The sequence below is a fragment of the Budorcas taxicolor genome, chromosome 3 (assembly GCF_023091745.1).
Source record: "Budorcas taxicolor isolate Tak-1 chromosome 3, Takin1.1, whole genome shotgun sequence".
Taxonomy (NCBI): Eukaryota; Metazoa; Chordata; class Mammalia; order Artiodactyla; family Bovidae; genus Budorcas; species Budorcas taxicolor.
In genome coordinates, this window is record NC_068912.1 from 118,815,598 (window position 1) to 118,834,448 (window position 18,851).

At 60.9% G+C, this 18,851-nt stretch overlaps 1 protein-coding gene across 2 annotated transcripts in view; it reads right to left on the reverse strand.

The window, feature by feature from the left end:
- The window catches only part of HDAC4 (histone deacetylase 4), a 288,523-nt gene that overhangs the window by 25,345 nt on the left and 244,327 nt on the right, over window positions 1-18,851 (reverse strand). The window contains exons 17-21 of one of the 2 annotated variants that reach the window (XM_052636482.1): window positions 13,991-14,096; window positions 8,802-8,848; window positions 4,916-5,023; window positions 2,948-3,003; window positions 1,358-1,445 (exon numbers count right to left, since the gene is read on the reverse strand). In XM_052636482.1, the coding sequence (XP_052492442.1) occupies window positions 1,358-1,445; window positions 2,948-3,003; window positions 4,916-5,023; window positions 8,802-8,848; window positions 13,991-14,096 (405 nt within the window). Of the gene's footprint in view, window positions 1-1,357; window positions 1,446-2,947; window positions 3,004-4,915; window positions 5,024-8,801; window positions 8,849-13,975; window positions 14,097-18,851 lie in introns of both variants that reach the window. The other variant, XM_052636481.1, reaches the window with a different exon arrangement.

Here is an 18,851-nt window from a genome sequence, read left to right on the forward strand (position 1 = left end):
AGGGGCTGGTGCAGGGGGGCTTGGCAGCACTGTCACTCCTGGAGTAAACGCCCTTCCCGCCAGCCTGTGGCTCCCACGGCTGCTCACTTGGGAGGGTGGGCTCAGGGCCAGCTCCACCAGAGGCTGAGAGCTGGGGGCAGACCTGGGACACCAGGGGTGCCAGACCCCTAGTGGGGTGACAAGCCACATGAGTGGGGGTGGCTGGCGGCCAGTGCGTGAGCTGCGGGCTACAGACCAGCCGCAGTTTTCAGCCCAGGAACTGCTGAGAATCTGCTGCGCATGAATGCTGTCTGAGCTCACTGGAGAAAACGCAGAAGGACAGCTGGAAGCGGGGGACCAGCCGGATTCCACTGAGGCCTGAGGGTGAGGGTGGGGGAGGTGCCACCCGCCGCCATCTGCGGCCACAGCAGAGCTTCCCGCACAGCCCTGGATGGCAGCCTGCAAGTGCCCACCTTCTCCAGGGGCTTCACGCCCCTAGCATCTCTGACTGCTCCCCAAGAGGGGCTGACGAGGGGCTCCCTGGGCTGAACAGAGCAGGCACTGGGCGGGTGAGGACCAGGGTCAGCAGCCGATGCCCTGCAGCCCCGGCACCAAGGACCTCTGACCAGCACCCACTGCCCGGAGCTTGGGGTGTCCCGGGCTGTGTTCTGGTTTTACTTTTCCCAAACCCAGGAGGAACTCTGCAGCATAAAGGATAATCCCGCCTGAGGTACCTGATTTTTTTTAACTAAAATAATTATGAAATGGATCATAAAATCCAAAGGGAATTTTCTCCCCTCCCCTTGCCATCTATGGCTTGAAAAACAATAATAAAGTGAACACCTTGAGTCCCCACCTCCTACTTCTGGAATTCAGTTATTCTACAGCGTTTTTCATAGGCTGTGCCCTTTCAGGCAGGGCACTGTCAGAAGTGGCCCGTCACGTGGGAAAATGGGACAGGGGGTTAAATTGGTAAAAACCCAGTCACCCGGCAGAAGCAGGAGTGACAGGGAGGCAGGGTGGCTGGGATGGCTGGGGCAGGGTGGCCAGGCCCCCGTCAGTGCCAAGGGCCCACGAGCCCCACCTGCCCCCCACCCTCCTACAAGGTTTGGCAAGGCCACCCTCTAGCTGCTGCCCTCAACCACCGGCCTGTCTCCGGACACTGCAGAACCATGGCCACTGATAGGACGGCCTGGTAGGAGCTGGCACACTCCTCAGGTTTGGGGTTTTCCTTTCTGCATCTTTGAGGGAGTTTCCACAAAGTGCAGGTCCACAAATCCAGTCGTCAGTGGAAGTGGGAAAGTCTGCCTCCCCTCTGTCTGCTGGAGGGGGGGTGGGGTAGGGATGAGCTGGCAGCGCCCCACGCCCCCCAACTCACCCAGTCTACCACGAGGGTCTTGCTCACGCTCAGCCTTTGCTGGAGAAGCTTGGCAGCGATGGCCACGGAGTTGAAGTAGCAGAACCCCCTGCATGGGAGAATCAGGAGAAACGGAGAGAAAACGTGGGCTCTGATTAGTTTGTACACAGCTTGCACGAGAACACTCGAGAATCCCAAGGGTCTAAGAAGTCTGGTGAACCACGGCTTCTGATGACGCGATCTGGACACCTTTACTGACGCTGATCATGGAGACACACGCGTGCACACACATGCCCATGCACACGCACGCACACATATGCACGGACCCTGCACACAGCCCGTCCATGCTCTCAGGGTGACAGAGTCCATTTCACTTCGTGTCCCGGGACACCTCCTGGGACATACACTGACCAGCCTCCCAAGAGGCACGAAGGCCCACGGAGCACAGAAGTTACTATTTTACTTGCTCCCTGCTTGTCTTTCCGTGTTCTAGGATGAATACAATGATTCTAGAGAGGCTTCGAGAGGACGGGAAAAACAAGCTAAGAAAGTGAGGCGAGTAAAAATGAAAATCTCCTAAACCTGAACTGCCACAGAAGCTGAGAAGCCTGGGTGGGCTTGTTTTAGGGGTGCAGGCTGGCTGTCTGGCAGGGGTACCAAGCACTCATAGCCTCTCCTGCCTTGCTGGCCTCTGGGACCCCCAAGAGAGCCTTCAGGGACAAGACTCTTCCAGGCTCCATCCGGGTCCCCCGAGCCCACTCTCTAGAACATGTGACAAGCCAGACTCAGATTAGAAAGGTGACCTCAGAGCAGATACCCAGTCGGTCAGCACCCGCTGCTGGGTCACGTGGACTGTCCTGGGCCAGGGAGGGACGCACGCGGGTGACGACAGCTCCCTCCACAGCAAGGGCCCTTCCTGCAGCCGGGTCCCGACGCCCCCGCTGGGGTCAAGGTGGCTCCCTGCCTGAGTGCTTCCTGCTTCTCCCCGCGGCTCTGTCTGCATGTGTGTGCCTCACCAACAGACAGGCTGGCACTCAGCCTTCCAGGCTCTGCCCGTTGCCTCATCCTGATGACCCCAACCCTGAGTCTTCTGTCTCAGGCCCCGGGTAGAAGCCCCATATGGCACTCGCTGAGGGTTTCCTGTGTCCACTTTGGGCACAACTTGTGGGGTCAAGTCCTGTGACTCCTGCAGGGGACTTCTCCTAGACAGGGATAGACCCTGAGTCCACATGACACCCCCTGCCACCTCCCCACTCCACAACCCCAAACACAGGCTGGACAGCTGACCACTGTGGTCGTGGCCATGGTGACTTGAGCAGGTTGGCTGGAAGGCCACATGTGAGCAGGCCCGAGAACAAGGACGCGCCCCCTGAACTCCTCCTGGGGCAGCTGACGTTCCCTTTCCTGGGCTTGTTCCTGGGCTAGACAAGGAGGTGGCACCTCTGGACTCACTTCTGCACCCTTGGCCTCCCCTCTGTGCCCCCCGCCACCCCACCCCGCATCTTTCCAGAGTCACGGTCAACTCCAGCTGCACATCCTGCTGGCCTGGCACACGGGAGGGGTGTGAGACAGTCGTGTCCCCTGCCCGTGAGTGACCACGTGTCCACTTACATGGGCGTGCTCTCCTCTGCGTGGTGTCCTGGAGGGCGGACCACAGCAAAGCCGTTCTAGGCACGACACCAGCGGGGAGAGACAGACAGAAGATTGGTTTCAGGTCAGTGAGAAAAAGATCACAGGCTGCCCTTGAGCACAGGCAGAGTCTGCATGGTTTCCAGCCGCCCCCGGGCGCAGACGCAGGCAGGACCCAGGGCTCCCTGTGAGTGGTTCGGAGACACCCAGGTCCCTTCTGTGAGGCCTGCTGTCATCACAGATCACGGAGACAAAAGGTCAGCTCACTCCTGACTTTCTATCCATAACAGTCTTCTGGCCAGGCTGTGGGCTGCCGAGTGGGGGAGTCTAGGAAGGAGGGGAACGGGCGCCTGTGGCCCTGTTCTGATGATAACCATCAGGAAGTAACTGGATGGGAATGCTGGAGCAGATGAATCTGACGGGGCTTGGCTGCACCCTGGTTGGGCTGTAATGTCAGTTTCCCTGCTGTCTCTGTGGCTCAGCTCCCCGGGGAATGGGTAGTGCAAAAAAAGGGCCACTATTGCCTGTGAGCAAAGTTGACAGGCTGGAGAAGAGCTGCGGGCTGCCCCCTCCAGGCCCCGAAATCACTCAGGCTTTAAAAGGACCATCTGCAAACCATCCTGCAGCCACCGTAATAAAGACGGCTTAGACCAGCACGCCCGGACTCGCCAGCCCAGGAAGCTGTGTGGTCAAGGTCTGCAACGGAGGCCCCAGGGCCATGGACCACGCTGGCCAGGCATGGGAAGTGTGCCCAGCCTGCTGCGGAGACTGGGCTGGGGGTGCACTTGGTGGGAGCCCCCCTCAGCACCGCGCAACCATCTCCCTGTCCCTGGACAGGACCTCACACCCCGGGCCTCTCCAGTACCCCCATGGCTCTGTGCCTGCTCCCGTGTAGCTGAGAGCTGACCGGCGGCAGGGGCGGTGGTAGGGGGAGCACACAGGTTCCCAGTGGAACAGCACCTCTGTGCCAGCGCCCCGAGGAAGCAGTGAAACCTATCAACGTCATTAAACCTGGACGTCTCTTTAACGCCCGTGCAGAGAGATAGGGGGTGTGTAACCAGCCTGGCAGGGCTGTCATCTTGGGGAGAACGAGACTGTGGTCAGCGTGGGATCTGAGCTTCCTAGTGAAAATGAGAGCTTTGGAAAACCAGCTCTTGCCTGTGCAGACGAGACCCTCCTGACGAGATGGGAGGTGACAGGCACGGTTCCCAGGGTGTGGGCTGCAGTGAACACTGCCTAGTAAGAGGCGACTGAAGGGTCTGGGGCCCTCCGTGACCCCTCATCTCCAGACAACCGAGCACCGTGCAAAGTCAGGATAAACGACGCACTTGGCGTGCAGGGCCCCTCATGAAGCAGGAGGACAGAGGCCGCTGGTGTGTTTCAGGGTCTGCACAGCAACATGTCTTCAGGACAGCGCCCCTCGCTGAACTGGGGTGTAGGGTCAGAGACGCAGACCTGCAGCCCCCTGAGGAGACCCCTCCCCTTGCCCTGCACTAGGCCAGGCTGCACTGCTTTCGTGTGCTTCAACGAAGGCTGCGTGTCGCCAGCCACAGAGGCAGGAGCGGGTGTGACGATCCCGGCTGAGCCACGAAGCCAGATGTACTATTATTTTTAAATTAACAAATATTTACAAAGCTTCCTTTTTCAATCTCTGATGACTAGTCAGATGTGGATGACACAACTCCTACAGACAAGAGCTCTCCTGGTCTTTCAGCCACCGTGAGAGGGCGGGGCTCCAAGATCGGCCTTGCTGAGAACTGCTGCGTGGCTGTGTGTATTCCCACAAGGGGCAGGGTCCCCTGCGGGTCAACGGCGGGGACAGACCTGGGCGCCCCGCCCCCCTTGCAGCCGCCTGGTGCCCTGCAGAAGCGGGGAGCAGAGGCGGCCGGCTGCCCCCTCCCCGGGCACTCTCCCCCCAACCCCAAACCCCTGTTGCGGGTCCTCACTGACCTTCAGCTCCCCCGTGGCCACCTTGAAGACCAGCTCCACCACACAGCCCACAGCCAGGCGGGCAGCCCCCGACGAGTGCACCTCGTTCCATATGGTATCACTGTCCACCTGTGGAGAGAGTGCGCCTGCGGTGAGCCCAGTGCCCCGAGGGCCACACTGCCCCCGCCCTGCCGGGTCCCCTGTGCTCTGCCTCTGAAACTGGAGGGTCTCATCTCTCCCTGACTAATTACAGAACATGGCTCACATTCCAGCTTACTTTTTTTTGAAGACACGCCAAAAAATACTGAACAGGAAAAGAATGGTAAATGCACCCAAAATAGCACACCTGCATTCTCACTGCTTTCTGAGGTGTCATTTTTCTCAGTGGCTCCAAGTTACTCCAAGCTAAGAGTCGTGATGTCAAGGTTATTTAGCTCCCCCAGCCTCTTTTTTCAAACTGCAACTGCAGCTGAGTTACACTCACAGTCGGCAAAAGCAAATGTTAAGAAGGGTTAGAATTAGCTGTTTGCTGTTCAGTCGTGTTCGACTCTTATGGACTGCAGCACGCCAGGCGCCTCTGTCCATGGGATTTCCCAGGCAAGAAGAGCCATTTCCTTCTCCAAGGAATCTTCCCAACCCGGGGATCGAACCTGTATCTCCTGCTTTGCTGGTGGTTCAAACGGTAAAGAAATTCGTCTGCAATGTGGGAGACTGGGGTTTGATCCCTGGGTTGGGAAGATCCCCAACCCAGTCTCTGGGAAGGCCGGCTCTCATGTTGATTTTATTGAACTGATTCTTGAGCTGAAATAACTGGTCCCCAATATTCTAGTTGAGAGGCTACTGCAATGAATAACAGGACACCATTATTTAGAACAGAAGCCTGTCTTTGAACGTTGAATATTAATGCCGTGGAGACCGGACTAAGTGCAGAGCGTTCTTCTGACATTTGGAAGCTATTTAAAGAACACAGCGGTTTGGTCATTGAAAAGAAGAACCCGCACGGAATAACGCTCCTCAGGAAATAGCTTGAACCGCTCGTAAATGTATTTTAAATCATCTTGCTTTGAAGATGAAGCCTCAAGACTTCATTGAAAGAAACCCATCCATCCCACGTAATGATCAGGGCCTGGGCGCCGACCCTGGCGGGGGCGGGGTGCCAGACCCTCACCTGCAGCTCAGCCCCTGTGTCTGGGCCCTGAGCGTTCAGGGCTTGGAAGGGGTTGCTGTGGGCAGCAGGTTCTCACGGACCCTGCAGACTCCGCTCCAGGTGGACAGGCTTGTCACTCAGGCTTCCCAGAGCCCTCTCTAGGAAGGGCATGGGAGTCCCAGGCGTGCGCTTCAGTCCGTAAGAGTACCATCCCTGATACTCAGGGGTGGTTTGGGCAAAAAAACTACTCAGATTCTTTCTCCTCCAAATGCAATAAATTGGGCTTTTGGCTAAGTAACCAGAGCCAGGGGGGAAAATGGACCGACTCTCCGCGTTCAGTGAAGGGTCTTTGTGCTCTGCTCTTGTCTCGAGGGTCCAGAAGCTCCCATAGGTAACACTGTGTCCAGGGTAAGGGACAGACCCCCAGCCCCACTGCAAGACCCGAGGCTGCCACTGCCGCCCGAGAAACTGAAGGTGATCTGCACTGCCTCGGGGCCTCCAGCTGCTGGCCAGCAGCTCCCCGTGGACCCGCTCAGATGGAGGGCTTGGAGCTCTGAGTTCCAGAACGAGGCTCTAGGGAGAGCTCTGGGAGGGCGACACCACAGAGGCGACCCCACTCGGGGTGACCGCCACACACGGGAGTGGTGGAGGTGGGGGAAACAGGGCCCACCGCCCGATTCCTCCACAGTTCCCCACAGCGAAGGTGGATGGGAGGACAGCTGGGGAGACCTCACACGGAGGTTTCAAACGGACACTTGGGGTAGCCCTTCTGGGTGGGCTGCGGGCCCCCAGGGCCTGCGAGGGGCTGCCCCCTTTAGCCATGGCAGGGCTGGAAGGGAAATGCAAAAATCGGGAGGAGAGCAAAGCAGAAGTTGCTGTTAACTTGGTTTGGGGGGAAAAAATGTAAAGCCAGAAAAGCCTGCATTGCACAACCTGGATGTTCACTTGAGCGACCTTTCCTTCCTTGTCTCCACAGCTGACCCACACCCTCCCAGCCACATCTGGGTCCCTGGGGTCTCCACAGCCACCTCGACACCCCGGGGGCTGGCCCTGTGGTCTGGAAGGAGACACTGAGGCCCAGGAGGGCTGTGGCTGCACCAGCGGCGCGGCGAGGCCCCGCTGAGCCTGGCAGGAGGACGGGCATCTCGACCCTCTGCCCGCCTGTTTGTGTCAGTCGCTCAGTCGTGTCTGACTGTGTGTGACCCCAAGGACTGTAGCCTGCCAGGCTCCTCTGTCAATGGGATTCCCCAGGCAAGAATCCTGGAGTCGGTTGCCATGCCCTCCTCCAGGGGATCTTCCCGACCTAAAGATAGAAGCTGGGTCTCCTGCATTGCAGGCGGATTCTTTACTATCTGAGCCACTAGGGAAGCCCTCTTGTTAGGAGTAATTACAGCAAACATTTGGGAGTGAACAGTCCCTTTGGACACTGCATGGCTCACACTCCCCCGATTACTCTGACTGATGGACTCCCCTCTTGACCTGGCTCCTCTTGGTAAGACTCTACAGGTCTCCGTGCTCCTGAGTGTTTCTGTGCCCGGACGTGGAGGTGGATGCCATAGCCTGCCGTGGTGGGGTGGGACCTGGACTTCACACTGGGGAGGGGTCGCCTGGCTCAAGGCCCCAGGCCCCAGGCCCCATTTCGCTTTCGTTTGTGGATTATAAATCCTGCCTTGAGCAGAGCGGCTGCAGGGCACTGCAGATCCAAACCTTTTCAAGTCTGGCCAAAAATTTGCCCCGAATTAAGAGATTGCAGTCTATTTACAATACAAAATACAATAACTCTAGGAGGGCCTGGTGGTGGTACGAATAAATGCCGTTTATTCTCTTTCTGACGGGATAATTTTCAAAGCAGCAATTTTTGTAAAGACTCAGGAAGAAAACAATTTTGTTTCATTTCCATAACAGAATCCAGACCTGGGCTCCGCTGTGCGATCTGTCATTACACGGACCTTCAATCGCTGCGCGGTTCCAGCCAGGACGCCTTTGCGTCCACTGCAGCCTCTGGCCTCTCTGGGACCAGGACCGGCTGTGGAGCTCCACGGTCAGCAGGCTGGCTGGGAGGGGGCTGCTCTGACCCCCGAACCCAGCACACTCGCCTTACCTGCACCCTTCCTCATCCAAAGGCCGGCAGGTTGGGGGGCAGACCCCTCTGGATGAAGGAGAAGCTCTGGATTTGCTGGGGGTCAGCTGGGCACCCAGAAGGGTTCAGCACCCCTGCCACAGGCAGGGAGAGCCCGGGTGAAACAGAGCCTAGTTCTCCCATGTGTCTGCCCCCGCACCTCTGCTCAAGGGCTCGACCCAAGGGGCGCGGCTCTGCCCGCCTCTCATGGCCCATAAATCTCATGCCCACAGTCAGAGTGGCATTGGGGGCTTCGGGCTGGAGCTCGGCTCTGGGATCGGGATCGACAAGCTCCCATGCGGCGATGGGATTTGCGAGCTGAGCCGGACCAGGGGGGACTGTGGCTAGGCGGGTCAGATGAGACGGGCCGCACACCAGATCCCGTTTCCTGAAGCCAGCCCGGCTGCCAGACGGCCTTCCCCGGAGTATGGTGCCCCAGACCCACCATCAAAACGCTCACAGGCTCACGGGGCCTTTGAAGCCTCACGTGTGCGCGGTGGGGCGATCCGCCCCGCGGACCCTGTTTATGGAAAACACCTGGCAGCAATTACCTGCTCTTCGGAGAGCGGGGCGGCGGTTTCTGTGACCACCGGGACCCCGAGAAAAACCGGACGTTATTTACACATTAAAGAAACACTTACCCCGACACCACCGCAGGGCAGCCTGACGAACACGGACGTTAATGAGCCTGCGGGGAGAAGAGAGCCCGGGTCAGGTGGCAGGGTCGTCAGGCACTAGTAGGGATGCAATGTGTCCACTGTGGGGGCACGTGCGGCTGCCAAGGCGACACCTGGCTAGCAGAGGGTCCCGGGCTGAGCGGGCCCAGCCCCGGGGAGAGACCCCGCCTTCCCCAGGGCACCAGCTGCTCCTCAAGGGGCGGGGAGCCCTGTGGGGAACCTGGCGGGGAACCGTCTGAGCGGCAGCGTCCAGAGCTCAGACACGTGCTCTCAGCCCTGAGCTCTGGCTGCTGCCCTCCCCAGCAGTGAGCAGGACACTTGGGGTTGCCGCTGCCCCCTGCCCCGTCCTGGGGGAGCCCTTTAGATGTGGAATGCGAGTCATGGCAGGGTCCCCTCCCTATGCAGGAGTGTTCCAGATTCATTGGGATGTGCCCAGCAAAGAAACCACACAGCCGTGGGGCTGGCCATCCAGGAAGGCCTGCGCAGGGTCCATGAGGCTCGGACTGTCCCCGCCCAAGGACAAGGCCAGGGACTGTCTTCCTCCTCGGTCTGAACCGGGTGCAGGACGACGACCAGCCTAGAAGGCACCCCTTCTCCAAAGGGAGGCGAGGCCTGTGCCCACCTCATCTGGGCTCCTGGCCGGGACCATGCTGGGGACCCTCCCTGCCCCTCGAGATGGTGGACCTGTCTTGCCTGTACGCACTGCTCTCCTCCAGGTCAGGGCCTCCCCCATTGCCTGCCACTGCGGCTCTGGACTGCAGTTCCCAAACTGCCCGTTGTCAGAGCCACACGGCCTCCAGCCCCCTTCCCTGTGAGGCAGCGGGCATGGCTGTGTCTCCTACTGCACCTGTGAGCCTCAGCCACCAGACCAGGCTCCCTCCCCAGCTCGCTGCCGTGAGAAGGCGGTGATCAGGCAGCTCCCTCCAGGGTCTGCTGCTGACATCAGTGTGGCCAAGCCGTGTCACCACCCCGTACTAACCACACAGGTCTTTTTGCACGTGGCTTAGAAATGTGCGGATTCAACTGAAAGTGGCAGGGAGATCACAGGGCAGTGTTGGGGCACCATTACCATCATCAGAGGTTACCAGTCACCACCAGGTCGGGACACTCAGAAAGATGTCCTGATGTCAGGACAGTCACCAGACACGTAAACAGGTCTCAAGCAGTGAGACGCTATCTGCCCGGGCATCCTCACGGCCACGTGGGCGCACGTCACAACACAGTCACAGCCAAGCAAGCACACATCACAACACAGAGCTCAGTAGAGAAAGAGGAAACAGAAAGGGCTGTACTGTCATTAATGCAAATGGAACACACACAACGCGTGTGTGTGTGTGACGATACCCTTGGCTCATAAAAGAAACACTAACAGCTGCCGAGGGCAGGGGTTGGGGTCTGAGATGATGGAGGAACACTTCAACAAAGACACCACAGCAGCAGAGGGGCTTCCAGGGAGAACGATACTGGATGTACTGAGGAGGGCCCCCATGGGGGCGGGCCTGGCTCGGTGGGTGGGAAGCGACAGCTCCTGGCTCACCGCCCCGCCCCGTTTGCTCTTCCCCAGTGACCCCTGTTCTGGCATCTCTCTCACTTCTCATCACCTGCCCAGTGACCCCTGTTCTGGCATCTCTCTCACTTCTCATCACCTGCCTTAAACTTTGGAACCAGTCTGAAAACCTCATCCATCCTCCTGGTGGGGGACCTGAGTCCACCTGCACCCCAGCACGGGGACCAGTCCCCCATCACCCCGTCTCCTGTCCCTCAAGTGTCACAGGCCTGGCGGGTGGGCAGAAGGGGTGGGCTGACCAAGAGGGTGGACGTGGAGCGTCAGGGTGAGCTGGGAAGACCCGCGCTGGTCAGAGAAGGACGTGAGTGGGCTTGGAGGTTGCGGGGTGTGTTCAGGGGTAGTCCGACCACTCTCTGGCCTGAGGCCCTGCAGAAGTGGGGGTCACTTGGACTGCAGCCCAGCGCTGTCATGGGACCCACGGGCAGCCCCACCGGTGCTGGAGAGCGTTCCAGGAGTGGGGCTCCCTGCAGGAAGGAGCTGAGCTGCCCCTAGGATCTGGGGCCAGGCTGCAGACCTTGCACTTGGCCAGCTCCAGGCCTCCGTCCGTAGCCACTGACTTTGTCCCCCAGCTGCACCGTCCTTGTCTTTGGGGGCTCCTTCTCACCAAGCCCCACTCAGCCACAGGCCAGGCCCTCTCCTCTGGGCCCCCCACTGGTGCCGTCTCATTTCTAGACGTTTCGGCTCGTACCCATGCCACTTCCAGTGCGACAGGCTGGCTTCTGGGCTCCTCGGTGTCCCCTGTCCTCCCCTTCCTAGGAGTGGCCAGCCTGGACCACCCTGCCCTCCCCTCTCCCCAGTGACTCTGGGTGTGGGGCCTGGACACTCCCGACACCCCCTCCCAAGCTCAGAGGACACAGACGTGCTTCGGGGGCCAAGTGGAGGATGCTGTCCACACTGAAGAGTCTGTGTCCAGTCTGCACAGACTGGGACCGCACAGGGCCTCAGCCAAGGGAGAGTGAGCAGCAGGGTGCCCCTCCACGGCGACCAGGGCCCTGCCCAGCTTTGGGCCAAGTGAACCTGCACGGCTCCTTCTGGTTTCTTGTGTGGTATCCTAAACCATGTGGTTGAGCTTTGGAAAACTCAGCGGGGTAGCTTTCATCCTCCAGGGCTGGCCTCTGTGATTGGTCCAGCTTCAGTGTATGTGTCCCCAGGTTCACAAGTCAAACTTTGACCCTAGTGTGACGCTGGGAGGTAGGGCCTTCAGCAGCGGCTTTAAGCCGTGGAGCCCGCAGGAGTGGGGTCAGTGCTCTTCATAAAAAGAGAGCTCCCCACCCCTCCAACCATGAGGCGGCATTGGCCGTGAACCAGGCAGAGGCCCTTACCCACCACGCTGGCACCCTGAACCCACAAGTCCAGTCCTGGGGAAAGGGGCATGTCTGGACAACGTGCCTGAGACTGGCTGGCTGGAGACTTCAGACTGGAAAGAGCCTTCCTCAGAGCTGGCCAGGCCTTGCCCTGCAGCTGTGGCCTGACTTTGTCCTGGCTCCCAGCAGCCCTGGTCCTCTTCCTGGGAGGCAGCAGCAAGCTCACGTCTGGCCCCCATGCTCTGAGACTTTCCAGGGTGCTCGCTGCAGGGTCCTCCCGCCCTGGGACCCTCGAGTGGCCCCCCAGTGCTTGCCATTCCTCTCCACATCCTCCAGAAGCTCCCAGGCCCGCGCGCTAGGGACGCTCCTTAGATTTCTTCTCTTCTCCAGCTTTCTGGTGTTCAGCCCTGGTCAAGTTCCTCGAGTCCCTGTTCCGTCCAGCCCAGAACTCAATTTCTGAGACCATGTTTCACATTACTCCCCCCGAATGTTTTTATCTTTCTCCTGTTCTCTTGTCTTGGCTCGCATTCTGTGGGCATGTTGCCTCCCCTCCAACGATTCTAAGGCCAGTCTTGGCTTCTGTGGCAACTCCTAGAAGTCTGGCCTCCGAGTGGTGAGCACCTTCCTAGGTGCCCGCAACCCCTGACCTTCTGCTCTGGCTGAGGGTGAGGGTGTGAAGCTGGTGGAAGGTCCAGGGACACGGCGGGCTCAGGCACCATCATCACCACTGTCGAGGATCTCAAGGCGCTATGTGTTGGGGTGCCCCACTGTCAGCTCCCTCTGGGCAGACGGACCCTGAAGGAGATCCCCCATCTCTGCCAGGGGGTAAAGGTCAGTGTGCCGGGAGCCCAGGATGGAGGGAAGGAGGGCCGGCGGCCTCACCTCCTCTGGGCCTGAGTCTGTCCCAGTCCAGGGGGCCCCTGCTTGTGTGTCTGGGGCTACAGGGCTGCCAAGGGGACGTGATGGAGATCTCTCAGGCCCTGTGGCCTGGTCCCCTGAGTCCTGCCTGCCTGCACCTCAGGGCCAGGTTCTCTACCATCCCTGTCACTTGGCTGACAGCGGGCGGAGGTGGGGGCGTCTGTCCCTGGGGCCAGCTCTGGACCCACTTCCTGGCACGTGCCGCCCAGCTCTGCGCCTCAAGCCCCTTCCCGTCTCCCAAGTGTGGTGGATTCTGACATCTAAAAGCCCAGTCACTGCACACAGTCCCCTGCCCAGACCCAAGCACACTTCCTATTGTACCTGCCTCCAGCTATGTGCTTTCCAAGCACTCAGCACCTACAAGGCGCCCAGCAGGAAAGATGCGACCCTACGTGCACGAGGGGATGAAGCGGCCTGCGGGCACATGGGGAGGTGGTGGGGCCGCACTGCAGGGTCCCTGGGGAGGGGGGTGACACCTATGCAGTGAGGGCCAGGCACAAGGCCAACCCTCTCCACGTCCACCCTGGAAATGAGAGCAAACAGGGCACGGCCCATCTCTCCCAACCCCAGCAGGACCCGAGAGTCTGGTTCTGGGACCCTCTCTGCCTGCCTTGGCTCAAGGGAGATGAGGGGCGTCTCGCTCCAGGGGGCTGGGACAGGTAGAGAAACCCAGGTTGGCGACTGTCCTGGCTCAAGATGATTAGGAAGTGGTAGTGGTGGTAGCGGGTGGAAACTGTCCAGGATGTGTTCTGAAGGGGGGCTCTGCCCTTGTGAGCCTGGGCACCCCACCTGTCTGTCAGCCCCACCTGCCTTATGGGGACCCTGACCACCTCCCTAGGGGGAAGCAGTTCCTTCCATCAGGCCCAGATCCCGTTACTTCATCTGGGGGGCTGCCTGTTCCAAATGAAGCCCTGGGCCCCAGGAAAGGCTCAGGCCACTGCCGTCCCCCTGGAAGCCTGGACGAGCATCCCCAGGTGGACTCCAGGCCCAGAAAGGGGTGGCCGGGTGGTGGCTGCAGGCCCCTACCAGCCTCGCCCATCACAACTCAGCTAGTCAAGATTCTGCAAAACCAGCGGTGCTCAGCCCGTTTGCTCCCCAACACACTCAAAGCAAAGCAGGAAGCCAAGCGCCCATGTGAACGCCAAGGGCGGGTTCCTCCTTGGACCCTCACCTGACAGCCTGGCCCGGGCACCACGGAGAAGGGCCGCCTCTGCCCCCACTGCCCACACACAGCCCGGTGGGCGACACTCGGCCACCAGCCAGGGCCCCAAGGGCGGGATGGCGGGGCCTCAGGCGTGGGCCGGGCTGGGAGCAGCCTCGCGGTAAAGGTAAAGAAGGCCTTGAAATACCTAGAAGTTTCTTACTGTCCAGTTTCTGCCTGTTGAGGGGGTTCGTGCCGTAGAGCAGGGCGTGCGTCTCCGAGTGCACCGTCTGCAGCTCCTCCAGCGTGGCCTTCCGTCCACGGATGCACTGTGGGACAAAAGGGGATGGGAGGCCGCCGCGGTCAGCCACAGCAGCAAACCAGCACCCAAGACGGAGCGGGGTTTCACGTGCGCATGAGCACAGTGTGATTCGGTTGTTGTGAAATCAAAAGCAAACACCACCCCACATGATATTTGAAAAATATTTTGGAAATATTTTAGAGGGCGTATACTTTAATTACAACTTAGACATTTTAGAAAAAAAAAAGATAATTTCAGCCTTCAACGCTTTAGCCTTCACTGTCACGTCAATGATTTGGCATCAATTTGTTATTTTGCTTTCCAACTGTCTGGTCTTAAAATAGACGGAAACCGCCTCACACGTGGGGCTGCGCTCAGCTCTCACGAGGCCAGACCCCAGCTCTCCGGGTACCGAGAGCCTTCCTGGAGGGGAAGGCGGCCCATAACCAGCCTGACACCCCGGGCTGGTTTGACTGGCACATGCCTCACACTCCGTCTGCATGCTTCTTCACTCTGGAGATTCCTCAGATCTTGGGCTATTTTCAGATGTTCCCCAGAAACTGCCATGAGCATCACTCTTGAGTTGAGCTACGTTACTTAACCTTTCAGAAGCAGGCTAGTTTGTGAGGCAAGGTTCTGGTCGACACCTTACACTTCCCGAGTCGGAGTAATGCGGGGGAACCGACCGGACTCCGGGCTGCAGGGGGAAGGCTTGGGCTCTCGGGGCCAGACGCACCCTGTACGGAAGTGGGCCAGGAGCTGCACTCCCATGGAAACCCCCAGGGGGCCCTGGAACCACTCCTAACAGTACGACAGGCTCCCAGAGACGCCTGCCTGCTGACCAGGGGCCAAGGACAGGGAGCCCAAGATAGGCAGGCTGTGGCCAAGACTTTCGCGGCCTGGCTTCCAGCGTGAAGGGGTGCAAGGTGGCAGGAAAGCCGACCCACCCACACCATGACCTTCCACATAGAGTGGCTCAAAGAGGGGAGCCGACCCAAAGAGTGGGGGTGCTGGCTGCAGGCTTGGGGGTCTCAGGAATTCATGGCACGGCAGGTCCCTTAACCTCCCCTGCCTCGGGTCAAGTCCCACAGCCATGTCCTATGGACCATGCCTTGCATGGTGAGTGCTCCCAAGCGTGCGGAGGGCGGGCCTGGCCTCCAAGCATAATGCTGCGAGGAAGCACCCCTCCACCCCAGATCGGTCCCCCCTCAGCCTGTGTCTCTTTACCCCGGGTCTGTCCCTTCAGCCTGGGTGTCTCACCCTGGGTCTGTCCCCTCAGCCCGTGTCTCTTCACCCCGGGTCCCTCTCAGCCTGTGTTGCTCCACCCCGGGTCTGTCCCCCCTCAGCCTGTGTCTCTTCATCCCGGGTCCCCCCCTCAGCCTGTGTCTCTCACGCAGGGTCTCACTCAGCCTGTGTCTCTTCACCCCGGGTCCGTCCTCGCAGCCTGTATCTATTCATCTCGGGTCCGTCCCCTCAGCCTGCGTCTCTTCACCACGGTCCATGCCCTCAGACTGCGTCTCTCACCCCGGGTCTGTCCCTGTGTCTCCCACCCCGGGTCCGTCCCCTCAGCTTGTGTCTCTCACACCAGGTCCGACCCCTCAGCCTGTATCTCTTCACCCCAGGTCCGACCCATCAGCCAGTGTCTCTTCACCCCGGGTCCGTCCCCTCAGCCTGTGTTTCTTCACCCCAGGTTCCCCTCAGCCTGTGTCCCTCACCCTGGGTCCCACCTCAGCCTATGTCTCTTCACCCCGGGTCCATCCCCTCAGCCTGTGTCTCTTCACCCCAGGTCCGTCCCCTCAGCCTGTGTCTCTCACCCCGGGTCCCCGCTCAGCCTGTGTCTCTTCACCCCGGGTCCATCCCCTCAGCCTGTGTCTCTTCACCCCAGGTCCGTCCCCTCAGCCTGTGTCTCTCACCCCGGGTCCCCCCTCAGCCTGTGTCTCTTCACCCCAGGTCCGTCCCCTCAGCCTGTGTCTCTCACCCCGGGTCCATCCCCTCAGCCTGTGTCCCTCACCCTGGGTCCCACCTCAGCCTATGTCTCTTCACCCCGGGTCCCCCCTCAGCCTGTGTCTCTTCACCCCGGGTCCATCCCCTCAGCCTGTGTCCCTCACCCTGGGTCCGTCCCCTCAGCCTGTGTCTCTTCACCCCGGGTCCATCCCCTCAGCCTGTGTCCCTCACCCTGGGTCCCACCTCAGCCTATGTCTCCTCACCCCGGGTCCATCCCCTCAGCCTGTGTCTCTTCACCCCGGGTCCATCCCCTCGGCCTGTGTCTCTCACCCCGGGTCCGTCCCCTCAGCCTGTGTCTCTCACCCCGGGTCCCCCCTCAGCCTGTGTCTCTTCACCCCAGGTCCGTCCCCTCAGCCTGTGTCTCTCACCCCGGGTCCCCCCTCAGCCTGTGTCTCTTCACCCCAGGTCCGTCCCCTCAGCCTGTGTCTCTCACCCAGGGTCCCCCCTCAGCCTGTGTCTCTTCACCCCGGGTCCATCCCCTCAGCCTGTGTCTCTTCACCCCGGGTCCGTCCCCTCAGCCTGTGTCTCTCACCCCGGGTCCCCCCTCAGCCTGTGTCTCTTCACCCTGGGTCCATCCCCTCAGCCTGTGTCTCTTCACCCCAGGTCCGTCCCCTCAGCCTGTGTCTCTCACCCCGGGTCCCCCCTCAGCCTGTGTCTCTTCACCCCAGGTCCGTCCCCTCAGCCTGTGTCTCTCACCCCGGGTCCCCCCTCAGCCTGTGTCTCTTCACCCCGGGTCCATCCCCTCAGCCTGTGTCCCTCACCCTGGGTCCGTCCACTCAGCCTGTGTCTCTTCACCCCGGGTCCATCCCCTCGGCCTGTGTCTCTCACCCTGGGTCCCACCTCAGCCTGTGTCTCTCACCCCGGGTCGGTCCCCTCAGCCTGTGTCTCTCACCCCGGGTCCCCCCTCAGCCTGTGTCTCTTCACCCCGGGTCCATCCCCTCAGCCTGTGTCTCTTCACCCCAGGTCCGTCCCCTCAGCCTGTGTCTCTCACCCCGGGTCCATCCCCTCAGCCTGTGTCTCTCACCCTGGGTCCCCCCTCAGCCTATGTCTCTTCACCCCGGGTCCATCCCCTCAGCCTGTGTCTCTTCACCCCGGGTCCATCCCCTCAGCCTGTGTCTCTTCACCCCAGGTCCGTCCCCTCAGCCTGTGTCTCTCACCCCGGGTCCCCCCTCAGCCTGTGTCTCTTCACCCCGGGTCCATCCCCTCAGCCTGTGTCTCTTCACCCCAGGTCCGTCCCCTCAGCCTGTGTCTCTCACCCCGGGTCCCCCCTCAGCCTGTGTCTCTTCACCCCAGGTCCGTCCCCTCAGCCTGTGTCTCTCACCCCGGGTCCCCCCTCAGCCTGTGTCTCTTCACCCCGGGTCCATCCCCTCAGCCTGTGTCCCTCACCCTGGGTCCGTCCCCTCAGCCTGTGTCTCTTCACCCCGGGTCCATCCCCTCAGCCTGTGTCTCTCACCCCGGGTCCATCCCCTCGGCCTGTGTCTCTCACCCCGGGTCCGTCCCCTCAGCCTGTGTCTCTCACCCCGGGTCCCCCCTCAACCTGTGTCTCTTCACCCCGGGTCCATCCCCTCAGCCTGTGTCTCTTCACCCCGGGTCCATCCCCTCAGCCTGTGTCTCTTCACCCCAGGTCCGTCCCCTCAGCCTGTGTCTCTCACCCCGGGTCCCCCCTCAGCCTGTGTCTCTTCACCCCAGGTCCGTCCCCTCAGCCTGTGTCTCTCACCCCGGGTCCCCCCTCAGCCTGTGTCTCTTCACCCCGGGTCCATCCCCTCAGCCTGTGTCCCTCACCCCGGGTCCGTCCCCTCGGCCTGTGTCTCTTCACCCCGGGTCTATCCCCTCGGCCTGTGTCTCTCACCCCGGGTCCATCCCCTCGGCCTGTGTCTCTCACCCCGGGTCCGTCCCCTCAGCCTGTGTCTCTCACCCCGGGTCCCCCCTCAGCCTGTGTCTCTTCACCCCGGGTCCATCCCCTCAGCCTGTGTCTCTCACCCCGGGTCCCCCCTCAGCCTATGTCTCTTCACCCCGGGTCCATCCCCTCGGCCTGTGTCTCTCACCCCGGGTCCGTCCCCTCAGCCTGTGTCTCTCACCCCGGGTCCCCCCTCAGCCTATGTCTCTTCACCCCGGGTCCATCCCCTCGGCCTGTGTCTCTCACCCCGGGTCCGTCCCCTCAGCCTGTGTTGCTCCACCCCGGGTCCATCCCCTCAGCCTGTGTCTCTTCACCCCGGGTCCATCCCCTCAGCCTGTGTCCCTCACCCCGGGTCCCACCTCAGCCTGTGTCTCTTCACCCCAGGTCCATCCCCTCGGCCTGTGTCTCTCACCCCGCGTCCCCCTCAGCCTGTGTCTCTTCACCTGGGGTCCGTCCCCTCACCCTGTGTCTCTCACCCCGGGTCCCCTCTCAGCCTGTGTCTCTCACCCCGCGTCCCCCTCAGCCTGTGTCTCTTCACCTGGGGTCCGTCCCCTCACCCTGTGTCTCTCACCCCGGGTCCCCTCTCAGCCTGTTTCTCTTCACCCTGGGTCCGTCCTCTCAGCGTGTCTCTCACCCCGGGTCCATTCTCCAGCCTGTCTGCAGGCCTGTCTCCTGGGTGTGGGGACCCCTGTGGCTGTCAGTGACTGCCCTCAGCGTTGCTCTCCTCGCCCCCATCTTCCAGCTCCTGCCTGGAAACTACCCTGGCGGCCGCCGGCCTGAGGGGACCGTCCTTTGAGCGGAGAAGCAGCTCAGGGCCCCACAGGCCGAGTAGTGGCCGGGAGGATGGCCGGGCAGGGGGTCCTCTGCAGGAGGCGTGTCCAC